Source organism: Hydra vulgaris, chromosome 08, assembly GCF_038396675.1.
Source record: "Hydra vulgaris chromosome 08, alternate assembly HydraT2T_AEP".
Taxonomy (NCBI): domain Eukaryota; kingdom Metazoa; phylum Cnidaria; class Hydrozoa; order Anthoathecata; family Hydridae; genus Hydra; species Hydra vulgaris.
The window spans coordinates 58691513-58707210 of record NC_088927.1 but is presented as its reverse complement, the minus strand read 5'-3'; the positions used below and the strand labels follow the sequence as shown (position 1 = coordinate 58707210).

At 27.5% G+C, this 15698-nt stretch overlaps 2 protein-coding genes across 4 annotated transcripts in view; both read left to right on the top strand.

The window, feature by feature from the left end:
* The window catches only part of LOC124817488 (src kinase-associated phosphoprotein 2-B), a 33190-nt gene that overhangs the window by 10099 nt on the left and 7393 nt on the right, over window positions 1–15698 (top strand). For all 3 annotated transcript variants that reach the window (XM_065804023.1, XM_065804022.1, XM_065804021.1), the window contains exons 2-3: window positions 11234–11407; window positions 14259–14309. In XM_065804023.1, the coding sequence (XP_065660095.1) occupies window positions 11234–11407; window positions 14259–14309 (225 nt within the window). The remainder of the gene's footprint in view (window positions 1–11233; window positions 11408–14258; window positions 14310–15698) is intronic.
* On the top strand, window positions 7490–10382 carry LOC136084015 (uncharacterized). The gene is made up of 5 exons (XM_065804024.1): window positions 7490–8049; window positions 8208–8402; window positions 8520–8762; window positions 8872–9034; window positions 9239–10382. The coding sequence occupies exons 3-5, from the start codon at window positions 8550–8552 to the stop codon at window positions 9640–9642; spliced, it is 780 nt and encodes a 259-aa protein (XP_065660096.1). The 5' UTR covers window positions 7490–8049; window positions 8208–8402; window positions 8520–8549; the 3' UTR covers window positions 9643–10382.

Below are 15698 nucleotides of genomic sequence, written 5' to 3'. Positions count from 1 at the left end.
GTCTAGTTGCCACGCATAAAAGACCAACCAAATTTACAGCAAAAAAAGCGAACAATCAAAAATTTTACTAGGTCAATGACATTAAAAAAGAATAAAAAACATCTTGCTGCAAACTCTTAGCCAATAAGCTACTCAATAGCAGAAATAAACAATGCCTAAGATTATTATCATGGGCTACCAAATTGTGCTGCAACTTTGCAAATAGTAGCCTGATCTCTGCAATGAATAGCAAATAGTTTTTAACTAGATTTGCCACACAAAGCCACAAACTCGTCATCAATTAACCACTCAGTAATATTATCAAACAACACTGAGCATCTTGATCAACCAAACTACAAAACTTTGTCATCCTACATCAACCGCAGCAACAAAAAGCAAATAACACCACCAACACCACAAACTTGTTACCAATTAACAACTCAATAGCAGCAACAAATAATGACCAAAATCATCAAATAGATGATAGGCATATAAGATGTGTATACCCTAATGCAACATTCCTAAGCGCAAACAAATTTAACAAACTCATAGCATATGACTGGTCAACTACCGGCACATATTCTTTGTAAGTGAAACATAGTTTAAAAACATTAACAAGGCAAATTTATTTGTCAACTCAAAAAGGTTTTGTTTAATAATTACTTGCATCGACTTTAACTTTGCAAATGCAAAATCGTTTGATGATGGTACTGAATGTGTAACTGGCCCTGAAAATAACCTGGTTAAGAATTTAATTGATATACTCGACAACAGCTTCTTTACTTGACTTGTTACATTTGTAGAAGTGGATGGACAATGTAAAAGCACTCTCGACTGTGGTATATGTGATGACGTAAATGGAATTAAAAACCTACTATTAGAATATCCACTTGCAACAATTAAACAAGCTCATTTGATAATCACTATGACCTTTGTGAAAAATTTATTCCAAAAAAAGACTCAATTTAAAAACTAAAGAAAGGTTATGGGTTGGGTTGAAAAAAAAGCATTTTTTTGGTTTAAACATATTGAAACTTTGTGCATTGAAGTATTAAATACTTCTGGTAAATATCTTTTCTACGTAATCTTTACAATAATAATATTAATATATTAATTTTACAATAGTATAAAATTTAACAGACAAGAAACAAAAAAACAAAAAAAAAACACTCAGATTCTTGCTTCTAGAGCATCCATCTTAAAATCAACACTGATTTCAAGATCATTTTTTCTAGTCCACGGTGTTCTTGAACTTCTTAAACAAAAGATAGTTGAGCAAAGTATCTTGAAAGATAACTTTGTTCTTAACCACAACATAACAATTGAGTATTTTTCGTTTTGTTTTTCCGACAGTTTCTTGGCTAGTCTTCTAACAAACTTATGACATTCTTTACTCATACCTCCATTTGTACCAAACACTAGTGGCTTCAAACTGCCATGTTCGACTTCACAAACTCGTTCGCCATGTTCTATTTTTTTTTCCTTTTCGTGTTTTCTGAATATAGCAGCTATATCCAAATTTTTGTTGCTCATGTCTTACGTCAAAAAATGGTGTCTGTCCATTTCGCCAAAAACCATTTGCTTTAATATCCAAATGAGCTTGGTTACTTTTATTTGCTGTATGGAAGTGAAAATTCTCATTACCAAAGGGTATGAGGTATGGTTCGGATTGAACATTTATGCACACTCTTTTTAGCAATGTAGTGAACAAATTTCTTATGCTATCATGGTGACTTGAAATAAAGCCACCTTTCTTACATGACAAAGCATGAGTTACATTAAAAAGTTCTCCGCATATATAATTACAAGGGATATATATTATATCCCTTGTAATTGTATATGCGGAGAATATAGTTTAAGTTGAAATTATATCTTAAGAAAAGTGCATCTCAAAATTCTTCTTTGTTTAAAACAAAACATTGGTTTTCTAGCGGTAAGACGTTTAACCAAGTGCTTGCACATTCGGTTCTTGTTTGCTCTATGTTTCTTAACATAGACTCTGGTTGCATTGAATTAACTGTGATTATTTTCTCGGTGCGATGCTTAAGTCTGTCACTAGATGATATTTTTTCAAGATCTTCTAGAACATTCCCGGTAGAGTTTTTTGTTTTTAAAATTGTGTCTTGATCTATAATTTGCTGTACAAGATTTTTAGTTAATTTCACAGATGATAAAAACTGGTAAGGCACTTCTTATTAATTAGTATAGGTATACCCAATCCTCCATCTTGAGGAGTTAATATGAAAAAGTATTCTGATGTGATCCTCAAAGGGTGTATCTTTTCCAAAAAGAATTGGCAACAACAAATGACTAAGTATTTCGTCTATGGGCCCTAGATATTGTTCAAATTTTGGAATAGTTCTTAGAAAATAAGTAAATTTTGAATGAAATCCTTTTGTGAACGCATTTTAATTTTAATTTTGGTTTAAACTCCTTTTTTTTTTAAATATGTTTTTTGATTAAAAAAAAATTTTTTGAATAAAAGAAAATTAGTAACTTTACTTGAGTAAATTATATTTTTTATTATCATTACTGCTGTAATTTGTCACGCAGTACATCATTTTTTAATGTTCTGTATATAAAAACAAGGTTTACCACTTTTTTTACTCCTATCTTGTTTTTTAACTTTTTTAACACTTCGAATGAATATGCCTAAAAGTTGAAAAAATTGTAGTGCTGGAAGCACTAAAAGCTGGTGTGTTTAACAAATCTTCAGTATCCATAATAATGTCCAAGTCCAGAGATTTTAGAGATTTCTAACATTCTATTGGTAAGACATTTATTTAAACAGATTCACTACACAAATCGCATTTACTGAATGGAGCAGATTTGGCTTATCAAATAGAGCTTTATCTGCAAATGTCATTTTCTTTTTCAGAAAAATTAGATCCAAGATATCTAGGATCTAGTGTGTTTGCAAGTAAATGAGCATTAATGATAGTCTGAAGATATCTAGTTTCCAATTTTTTTTTTATTATTATTTCGTATATACTTTATTCTTTGTGTAACATGCTTGCTCATATTTTCAATACTAAGATCATTTGCTAAAAGATTTAGCATATGAGCAGCACTCTCATAAGTTATTATTCAGATATCTCTTTCAGATGACAATACTTCTTGGATTGGTTTCGTATTAGCCAAATTTTCAGTTACAAAACTTCTTACTGTGCATCCAAATTTATGTGTTACAGGTTCTATTGCTTTTCTTGCCAACTGTGTAAGATATACACCAGTATGGGAATGATCTAAAGTATTCATTGTTTTTACTATAATGTTAATATTATCTGCACGCGAGACACAAATTATTTATTTGGTTACTCCATCCATCTAAAGCCATTGTTACAATTTTCCCATTCAATACATTTTTAATTTTTTTTGTGTAAACCTTATCTAATAATTAAGAGTTCTATTAGTTATATTAGTAACAAGAATGAAGCATACTGATAAATTTTTTAAACTCTTTATGTTCAACTGTTCTAAAGCTATAGTTTGTACTGTGTAAAAAAGGTGTTGGCGACCTCATTCAAAATCATAAATGAAATCGACTAAGTGAAATGGTGTGTACTAATAATCACAAATGAGAGCAAAAACTGGATGAAGATGGCAATTTAGCAGAGAATTAGTCTGCAACAGCGCACTGCAATTTCTTTAAAAACAGAATCTTGAACTGCTGGAACTCACTATCCAATGATACTATGCAGAATGATGAATGATACTATGCAGAATGATGAATGATACTATGCAGAATGATGAATGATACTATGCAGAATGATGAATGCAGAAGCAATCAATGCATTTAAGAATCGGCTGGACAACCTTCAGCATAGTTGCTACCTTGGCGTATACACGGAAATACTACTTTGTGTGCGCTAGTAAGCTCATATTGCTAGTTATAACTCTCAGGTGCTTAATACAAGGAGGGAGGAGGGAGGATTTTAATCCCAATTTTAAAAATAGGAGGAGGAGGATGGGGGGGGGGCAATAAAAGGGTCGGTGGGTATTTTTCAAGAGTTTTCAAAGAAAACAAATAAACAATTTAATTTTAGTGTGGTTTTCAGTTTAATGTATATTTTTTAACAGCTGTTTTATTATTATTTTAATAGGATTTAATATGCTTTACATAAGTGTTATACTTTTTATAGAAATAAGAAAAAACCTAAGTTTTGAAAAACCCAAATTTAAAAGATTTTATGTAGGTCGATGTTTTTTAAAGCCTAGTTACACTTAAAGTTTTTATTCTTATAAGTGACTGATATATATATATATATATATATATATATATATATATATATATATATATATATATATATATATATATATATATATATATATATATATATATATTGTTTTGAGTGTTATTTTTTTGTTGATAACAAGTAAAAATTAATAAACAACAGGGTTTTAGTAAGTATTGGGTGGGTGGGAAAAATTTTTGAAAGTTATTTGCAAAACAGCGAACACAAATTTAAAAAAATAATAATAGTATTTTTTTCCATATTTTTATTCATTTTTATTATAATATATATAATATAATTATAAAAGATTGAAATTCTCCTCCTGTTGCAACTCCTCCACCTACATCTTTAATATTTATATTAAAGATATAGGTAGAGAAATTAATATCTCTATAGATATTCATTGTAACACATATAAATGACAAGTAATTTTGTTTTGCAGCTGTAATGGACTTGATACTTTTTTTTGAGCAATGTATTGTTGTTGTTATTAGGTTTGTTGTAGAATCAATTTGAATTAATGTTTCGCCTTGTTTGCATAATTTTCGCATAATTTGCATAATTTCTTTTGAGTCTTATTGTTTGATATTAGTTTCAGTTGTTGGTAGCACCGTTTTTTATCTATATGGCTAAACTACCACCCATGCTGCAGTGCAGTTGCTGCATTTCATTAATGTCAGTTAACAAAGTTGCATATGTATGCATGTTTGGATTTTTTTTGGATTTTTTTTTTTAGCTTTCTCTCTTAAGGCTGATAAAAGAACATACATTGTTGGCCCAGAATCTTGGTTGTATAATGTAGTGATTTTTGCTGTCATTGTTTTGAAGCATACAAACTCATAGCATGTCTGGTCACTTACCAGCACATATTCTTTGTAAGTGAAACATAGTTCAACTCCACATTTAGATGGTTTCATTTGGTGGACATGTTTCATGAAGGTAGAGAAGATTATCATGGAGGAGTCTTATGTTAGCAAAGACCTTATCATGGAGGAAACTTATTTTAGCAAAGACATACTTTCTGTTGAAATTAATTATAAAGAACTAATAGACTTTAAGTATTAGCAAAGTTGGTGTTTGATTAACATAAACAATGAAAACATAATAATAGGCTGTTTGTTTTGACCCCCATTTACCTTGAGATACACAAATGATCTGTCAACTGATACTACAATTAGAAAAAACATTAGCAAGGCAAAGTTATTTGTCAACTCAAAAAGGTTTTGCTTAATAATCACCTGCATCGACTTTAACTTTGCAAATGCAAAATCGTTTGATGATAGTACTGTATGTGTAATTGGCCCTGAAAATAACCTGGTTAAGAATTTCATTGATATGCTCGACAACAGCTTCTTTACTTGACTTGTTACATTCAATTTTAATTAATTATAATGTAGTGATTTTTGCTGTCATTGTTTTGAAGCATACAAACAGGCAGTCGACAGGTTTAATAATGTTTAGACGCCTTTATTGCAGGCATTGTTGAGAGATAATAGATCAAGTTAGTGGTTAAATTCATGTTTGATTTGTTTGTTGCTGATTGTTGGCTGTGGCATTGATTGGTGTCTGTGGCAATTCGATTTTTTTGCTGTTAAGTGATCCAGACTGAAGTACTTTAGCTAAGCCTTTGTATAGCATCAGTTGATTGCACTGTCTCAGTGTATCTGTGGATAACCTGAAGAAAGTGCTGTAGTTAGAATTTTTTTTTGCATTTTCTGAACCTAAAGTTTGTTGAATGCATCTTGCTTGGCTAGAAAGTCTTACCAAACAAAGACCATATTAAATACTTTAATATTGTGAAATTTACCTTTCTTGATGATGTCAGATTGTGATGCTTCTGGCTGGAGCAGGACTTAAATGCATCTCATTATTTTTCATTTGTTTATGCTGCTGTTTTGTTTGATTTTTATTTTCCATATCTGCAAATGAATGTAATAGCCTTGTTTTTGTTTAATTTAAAACTGCTAATTCATATTTTTATTTGCTATTTTTATTTGATATTTTTATTTGCTATTTTATATAAGATGATTAAGTTTAAAGATAAGAAAGATTAATACTCCCCAAGTATTAATTTTTCTTAATTAAAAAATTAAGTATTTGTAGTTACAATAAATAATAAATAATAATAATACATAATAAATAGTTACAATAAATTATTTGTGGACAGAAACTTACTTTAAAATAAGTCAATGTTTTTTCAAAGCAATTAAGAATATGGAAGACTTTAGCATAGCACATATAAAATCAGAAACAAATTAATTTTTGCAATTTTTTCTAACACTATTGTTTTAATATCTGTTTTTTTGCTGTTGCATAATTTGTTCCTTCTTGTTGGTTCCAAGTAAATCCTTATTCTACTCCATGGTTTTCACATTCTTGTGCAGCTGCATCTAATCATAATCATTTTCCCCCATCAACAACTCTCATGAGAACAAACACTTATTTATCATTTCAAAAAATCAATGCAAAAAGCTGATGTCTAATGCTAAGCTGCATTATTTTAAGTTCACTAAATCTTGTATCTTATATCAGGTTAAGCTCCAGAGACTTTTAAAAATCTTCAACAGTGTCATCTCTCATATATATATTTTAAAACCATCCTGGAAAAATGATGGAGTTATTTAACAACAAATATAATAAAATAACTCAAGAACTTATTAATATATATTTATATATAAATATATATATATATATATACATATATATATATATATATATATATATATATATATATATATATATATATATATATATATATATATATATATACATATATATATATATATATATATATATATATATATATATATATATATATATATATATATATATATATTTATATATATTAAAATATTTAAATGAGAAAATACAACTTTATAATGGTTAAACCATTATAAAGTTGTATTTTCTCATTTTAAATATTTTAATATTATTTGATCTATTTTTTTCATAAAGATATTGATCACTCTTAAACAGACAAGAGTTGTATTTCCAGCAATATACAACATTTATCAATAAGTATATATATATATATATATATATATATATATATATATATATATATATATATATATATATATATATATATATATATATATATATATGTATATATATATATATATAGAACAATGTAAATGATTTTAAGATAGATTGTAGCATGTCAAAATTTTGACTTTTGTTCATAGCTGGCCGCTGTGACATGCACTAAAAACTTTTCTTTTTTTTAACATTTTTACTTCCAATAAGGCTGCAAGCAACCACTATTGTAGTTGGAAGTTATTGAAAGAGAAAAGATGAAGTTTATAAAGCACAATAACAAATGAGAGATTTAAAGATTTTAAATTATATGAATCAGGAAAACAAATTAAGGGAGTGAATTTTAATAAACTGATGTTTAAAGAAAAAAACTAGACGAATATGAATTTTTGGAGCACTTTTTTTTTTTTTTTTTTTTTGTAATTCACCTCCCCAAGACCAAGAAGGCCACTACAGATGAGGAGGCTATTTGTGTACAAGTTTTGTTAATTTTTTGAGACCTGGTTTTGATCCTCCGAACCGGAAGAAACTTTCAGGAGAGTTACTGGATAAAGTGAACGATGAGGTAGTTGTATCTATGAAAAGTGAATTTGCAAATAATAGGAGTACTATTACATTGATACAAGATGGTTGGAGCAGTGTCAGAAATGATCCAATTATTGCTCACAGTGTACATCATGGAAAGACCCCATATTTAATCTCCGCTATAGATGCAGGAAGTGAAAAAAAAACTTCAGAATATTGTGCTCAATTAGCCATTCAAGCAATAAAACACATCAGGAAGGTTTATGAGCAAGATGTAAGTATAATAATACTGTATATAGTATTTGTGTACATAGTATTTACTTTAATTTAAATTTACGTTAATTTAATTTTACTTAATTTAATTACGTTAATTTAAATTTACGTTAATTTAAATTAACTAAAAATATAAGAATATTTCTCTACTTCCAACAGGTATTTGCCATTTGTACAGATAATGAAAACAAAATGAAAAAGATGAAAGAAGTTCTTAAAGAGGAATATCCGTTGTTACTTACATATGGATGGTCAGCTCATTACTTAAATTTAGTTTAGAAGCATGTGACACCAAATTTTCTGGCACATTAAATTGAAGTGAACAAATACTTCCGAAACCATCACCAACCACGTGTGAGTAAATATTGTTTATAATATATTATTTTAATTTTACAGTTTAATTTTTTTGTACTTTTTTATTCAGTGAATTATATTAATATATCAACTAATTAAACTAGTTCTCAATTTCAGGGATGGCTTTTGGATGATAGGAATGGAGTTATGCCGCAACTTCCTAATGATACACGATGGAACTCTCAAGTAGACTGTTTAAAAACTTATATTAAAAATTATAACCACTACCTTGATATTATAGAGAAGCATGAAGGTGATATTAAACATAATATCAAGAAAATTATAGATAATGCTGGAATTTTCAGAGAAGTTAAAAATCTTCTAATTCAACTGGAGAAATGTGAGATAGCTTTAGATAAGGTAGATATGTAAAGCAAAATTGTTATTCATTAAAATATTTTAAACTATGGCTTCAATGTACTGTTAAAATATTTGCAAAGATATTTAAAAAAAGAAGTTTCATTTATAGCTACAAAGTGACTCAACATCATTGTCAGATGCATGTGAAGTTTGGTTATCTCTCCTGAAGGATGAAGACCTAAAGCCATATTATATGGAAATTAAGTTAAAATTTGATGAAGCAATGGAACCTTTTCATTTTTTGGCAAATTTGACTGATATTAAATACCAAGGTATGGCAACCAAATCTAACCCAAAAATCTAAAAAAAAAAACCAAGAAAGAACAAACTTAAAACTACATTATTTTAACTTATATAACTTACATAAGAAATTAGTTGATTCTAGACTACAGACACAATTTATGACATAATATCCATATATTTGCATTTCTCATTTTTAATATATAAAGCATGAATACAATATTCTTTAATTTTAGGAAAATCTTTAAGCATTGAACAAGAAGCTGCTGCAGAAGCTTGGCTAAGTGATAGGCACAATGAATATGTGGCTGGATACTATGATTTCAGGCTAAAAGTCACAACTACCTTTCCACCGCACATGTTCAACGATAACTTTATTTCTACAATTTCAAGTGAAAGATGGTGGGGTACAATAGATTTGAAGCAAAGGCTGCATCAAAAATCTTTACCACTGCCAGAAGGGTTTGCAAAATTTTTTCAATCTCTTCATAGTTGTCCTGCATGCACTGGCTCCATAGAAAGAGTGTTTTCTACTTTTGGTATTGTGTGGAGCAAGTTAAGAAATAGGTTAGGGAGCGATAGAGCTGAAAAGCTTGTACAGATATACAGACATTTGAGAGGCGAAGAATTTGATTGGTAAACAACAATGGCCAATCATTTTGTTAAGCTTTTGAAGCTTAATGAAATATAGTTTGTAATCTTCATTGATTTTTCTTTTTCTTTTTAGGCGTTAAACTAATTTCCCTAATAATTTTTTCTGTATAACCCCAACCAGCTATACAAATGATTAATCATATTATGGATTATTCTGTAAGGAGTTTAAACTAAAAAGTATACATATATATTTCATAATAATAAATCCAATATTCACAGTATAGGGTTTTTTTGGGTTGGTTTTTTTTGCCAACCCTGGGTAGCGGTGTAGTGTTAGAGCTCTTGCTTTAATAAAAAGCACTTAATCTTTAGTTTAAGTGCTTTTCTAGATAGGCAGTTAGGTCAGCATTGTTGAATGCTGACGCTAATTCTGAGGGCTGTATATATAAGGAAAGTTCTGAAAAACTGCAAAGTTTCATACAATTCAATTCCATTCAACTATTGTGAGTGATATAATGATTAAATTATTAAGTTTATTGAATGAAGAATGCTAATTATGTCGAAAATTCAGATTGCATAAGGCTGAACATGCAGTTAATCCTTGTCTAGACACATGTGAGGTGTATCAGAAAAATACTAAGCTAGCAAGAGAGTCTTACTAAAGTTGTTGATAGCACTGTATTGCAACCTTAAACAGTTAGGTTTGCTGTATAGCAATGATTTCCTAACTACGTGTATGAGTTTTTTATTAGCCTTTTTTCTATGTTGAAGTATATTTTCAATATTATAATAAAATAATCATACTTTCAGCAAAACATTTAAAAAGATTACACAAATAACAAATTTTTTGGTTTTTTATTTGCAAAAAATTTTTATTTATATGATAATTATAATTATATTCGTTTCTGTTGTTGTAGTTAGTATAGTGTGTGCGCCCTCTTACATTTTTTCAAGTTGTTTGAAATTAACATTAATGAAAACTCAATATTTGCAAATGTTTTATACCTATATGTTACTAATTAACAAAACTTATAATTTTGTTAAATGAGGAAAATGTTTTATGATAAAAAGTTTCAAAATATTTTAGAGTTTCTATAAATCATGTGTTGAAGAGTTTCTATAAATCATGTGTTTGCTCGAAAAATATGATGAAAGCGATGTTATTTTTTTAGTTATTTTGGGGAGTATTTGTTGTTAATATGAAGATTTTAGTTAAAATGTGCCAAAGAAATATGGAATATACATGAAGCTTATATATTTTTATGTAAATTTTTTTCAGTGTTAATTATTCTATTTTAGTTTTCTTTTTAATACTTTTAATTTTTAATACTACTTTAATACTTTTAACTATTGATTCCTGTTGTAACTTAGAACAGGAACTAACAAGTGGAATTAGATAATATTTAGAAGAACAATTTTTTTTTTTAAAGTTTGCTCCACCCTCATGTATAATTTAAATAAGAAAATATCAGTGTAAAAAATTGTTCACCCTCCTGTCAGGACGTCACCCACAGTAAGGAGAACATTATGATCCCACAACTTTTATACACATAGAATGTTTTCATAAGCACCGAATTTGCATTGATGTAAAATTAATAATAATTCACTTTATTCAGCTTTTTTTTTTTTTTTCTTAGCCACCAAAAACTTTCTAATGGTTACTTTGCTTGGAGAGAGTTTGTCCCCAAGTACTGATATGGAAAGAAAAGATATGGCTGACAAGTTAGAAGAAATGATCAAAAAGCTGCAAATGAATACGTCAAATCTCAATATCAATAACATACCAAGATCAAATTTACAACCAATTAAAAGTAAGTTTTTCTCTTGGTCTTTCAAAAGGATTAGATTGATAGAACATTAATTTCAAAATTATTAAGTAAAATAATAAATTTTTTATTTATTATGTTTGCAATATGTGGTTCTCCATAACAGCTTGATGCACTCAAATTAAGTTTATGTAAAATTATTTTTTTTACCTATAACATTTTTTAAAAGCATAGATTCAAATTTTTAAATCTTATCTTTTTTTGTTTTTTGTTATTCTGAAAAATAATAATTTCTTTAAAAAAAAAACAGAATTTAAATGCTAATTGAAATTAAAATCAAAATTAGAAAGTGAGAAAAAGAGCTCTTTCTACTTTATTTTATTTTATGTATTCACATAACTGCAACTGCTAAATTAGAAGTTAATGTAATCAAATTGATTTTTGGAAAGTAAGTTTCATATAATTTTATCTAGGATGAAAAGTTTGATATGTTTTAGTTGTAGAAATAAAGATAAAGATCAAAAAAAGTCATGTAATGCTTAGTAATTAGCTAAAATTGGATATGGCCAAACCCAATTTTAGTTTGATAAAATGATAGCACACTAAATAAGTATGCCTTGCTGTATACTCCGTTGAATCCCTAATGTGTTGCACCTACTGTTACTTTACCAGGTAGTGCTGGTTTACACCTTTTACAACAAGGGAAGGCTGCAAAACGTTTGGAAACTTTGAAGAATAATGTGTCTAATTGGTTTTTAATTAGTAATTTTGATATTTTCATGCAGGATAGTGCTATCAGGCAAAACTGTCAAAACTTTCCAAGAAAATGTCATTAAAGTTCTTGCCCCATGGCCTAATTTACCAGATTTAAACTACATCGAAAACTGTTTAGTAAAATTAAAAGCAAGAGTCTTTCTCAAAACAAAACAAAACAAAAGCTCACTATTTAGATCTGAAAAAAACTACAATGAAAGCATGATGTAATAAAATAATGCTCAAATATTTTGAGTCTCCTGTTTCCTTAATGCCGTAAAGATTATCATTTGATTATCAGTTATTTTCGTAGATTATCAGTAGGATTATCAGTTGTTCCAAAAGTTTAAGGATACAAAATACTAAAACATGTTTTATACTCTGACTTTTTTGTTTCTTTATATGTTATTTTTTAAATTAATTAATTTTAAGGTAATTAATTACCTTAGTACATAATTACTTATAGTTAACTTTCCAATGAACATTACAATGCGTTAGTAAAATTGCCAAGTAAAAAACAAATCTGTTATACATTAATATTGAATTTAATGTTATCGTTACCCTTTTGTGAGTGTTTGACACAGAACTCGCAACAGCTATTACACCCAAATAAATGGCAAGAAAAAAAACGCAGCACTTTTTTCATAAGAAAATTGAACGAAAATTAAATTTAAAAAGTGTATGCAAATGTCTAACATATGTAAACTTCAAATTATGTAATGTTAAAAATTTTATCAAGTTTTACAGTTAACTTTAACTTGAAAATTGCATTGTGGCAATATCTCCCTAGTTTTGATTTATACATTTGCCATTTTGTAAAGTCATACTGTTTTTTGTTTATTAAATAGTGATAAAAATTGTTAGATTAGTGTTAAGCATCTGCGTCTCAAAATGGTACAAGATGAAACGATAAAAAATATTACTTTGATAAAACCAGTATGAAACAAAAAGATTTTTATGCAATTTCGCAAAAAATGGTACAAAATGAAACTAAATTTTTTTGTTTCGTGAAAAATATGGTACTAATGGAAACAATAATTTCTTGTTTTGTAAAAACTGATACAAAACGAAATAAAGTTAAACTTTTTGCGAAATGAAACGGTAAAAAACAAGATAAACAAGAAATTTCTGAGTTTTATGAGAAATACTAATATTTTCACGACAGATAGGGTTAGCATAAAATAAAAAAGTAATTTGTTTTTATATTGTACTAATTTACACAGACATTTTCAATATTTACAAGAAATTAGTTTTATTTAGACTTACTAAATTAAGTAGTTTTGCGGAAGATTGAAATTTAATACAGTAATCTCGTATTTAGTTGGTTCTCCCCTTTATAATATAAATTCTATTAAATAAATTATATGATAGAATTTGAAATATTTTATTCAAACAAAGATTGCAAACACTTGATGCGAGTTTATATACATATAAATATATAATTTATGTCTAGATAAACTTAAAGTTAACAAATTTTTACAGTAAAACTTATTTACAGTTGACAACTTCTTTGTTATCATTTTTTATTGAGTTACAATGTTGTAATTAACGTTTGTAAATTTTCTTAGATGCGCTAAACCTTATGAAAATGATGCTTTTGCATTGCTTTGTTAATATACTTTTTAGTTAAAATTTCGTTTACAAAACATTAAGTTAGTAAGTATTAAACACGCATTTATTCTGCTTGAATTTTAAAGTTCAAGTTTTGCTCGGGGGTGTGGGAATCGTGAAATATCTGTTTGGGGCGGGGGAATTATGAAATGTTCCGTAAAAACCGATATGAAACAAAACAAGTTTATTTTGTTTTGTAAATAACAATACAAAACATAACAAAATTTTCTTGTTTCAAAAAAATACGGTAAAAATATAATACAAAACGATATGATGTTTTTTTTGCTTTGTAAAAACGACACAAAATGAAAATTATTGTTTTGTATCATGTCGAACCGAACTTCCAAGAGGATACGAGAAGACGCAGATGCTTAATTAGTGTGCCTGAGTTGCAGAAGTTGTTAGCTAGCTTTTTTTCTGATGTACAATGCAGGGGTTCAGACCCTGTTGTTTGCGCATTTTAGTTTTTTATGAAAAAGTAACATTTAATCCTTGATGATTACGTGTTACTTTTGCATTGTATTATTTTTAGGTGTGACCATAGAAAAACCCCAAGAGGATGAAGAAGAATATGAAGTCTTAGGTAATATGGTTGTATTAAATCTATATAAAATTTAAGATTTTACAATAGTTCAACTTTTTTCATTTTTTTATTTTCCATTAATACAATTAAGATTGCTAATACATGCCTTAAAAGTATAAAATAAAAATACAGCAAAATAACTCAAAAATTATTTAAATATATTAAAATATTTTTAATTATATATGTATATATATATATATATATATATATATATATATATATATATATATATATATATATATATATATATATATATATATATATATTAAAATATTGAAGAGATTTTATGTACAATATGTGTGTGCAATTTTTTAGAGTTTTTAGTTGAAGATTTTATTTCAGGTTTATTTCTTCTCCCTCCAGACATGAGATCGAAACTGTTAAAAACTAATTAAAAAAAGCGTCTGTTTTTTATTTTTTTGACTTTTTTCTAAAACTCTATGATGTTCCAAAATGAGGCAGCATATTTGAAACATTTTACAGTTAAAAAAAAACGTTTTTTAAAAAAAGGGAAAAAACTTTATACAGTTGTATATTTTGGGTGCCATAATTTATTTTGTTCAAATTTGAAATCTTATTATTAATTATAATATATTTAAGATGAAGCCATTTTTTTTTTTTTTCAAAAATTGATTTTTTTTTCATCCCAAAGGATTACTGGAGTTATTTTGAGAGTATCCTCAAATCATGTGGTGTGTGCTTTAAGTCAATGGTTTTTATTAATTAAATGCTACAAACAAAAAATTGGCGCGTCAAAATTCAGATAAAATACTGTCAATTAATTTTGTCAATTGTCTGATTATTTATTTAGATTATCAGACAAATTAGAATACAATTTGTCAGATTTAAAATTTGTCAGAATATTGGTTAAAAAGATTAAAGTAATCTAACATTTTTTATATTATGTATTTAATGCATTGTTTTTATAATAATTATAAAAATAATTTATGCACAAAAGTGTTTTATATAAAAATAAGCTTGCACAAGATTTCAGATAATTGGAGATTCTTGCTTTTGTTGTATCAACAAAGTCTTTTTTTTTTGTGATGAAGAGTAGTTTATTAATTCAACTGATCCAAAGATTTTGTTGACCCTGGATTCAATTTCAAAAAATTCAAAAAAAGATGTAGAGGTTTCTTAGTTGAATGATTGTCATCAAGTTAAAAGTTTGGAAGAGTGAGACAAAATCGCTCAATTGCTCTTGCAGACTTTTTTTTAATTTATGTTTAAAAATTTTGAATAAAAAAAGATGTTTATTTTGCTCCGATTTATCAATTAATTTATCAATTTATCAATTATAAATTAATTTATCAATTTAATTATCAGTTAGTATCATTTAGTACAAAGGTTGTTAAATTTTATCACCCTGCAACATAAAAAACATCTGTT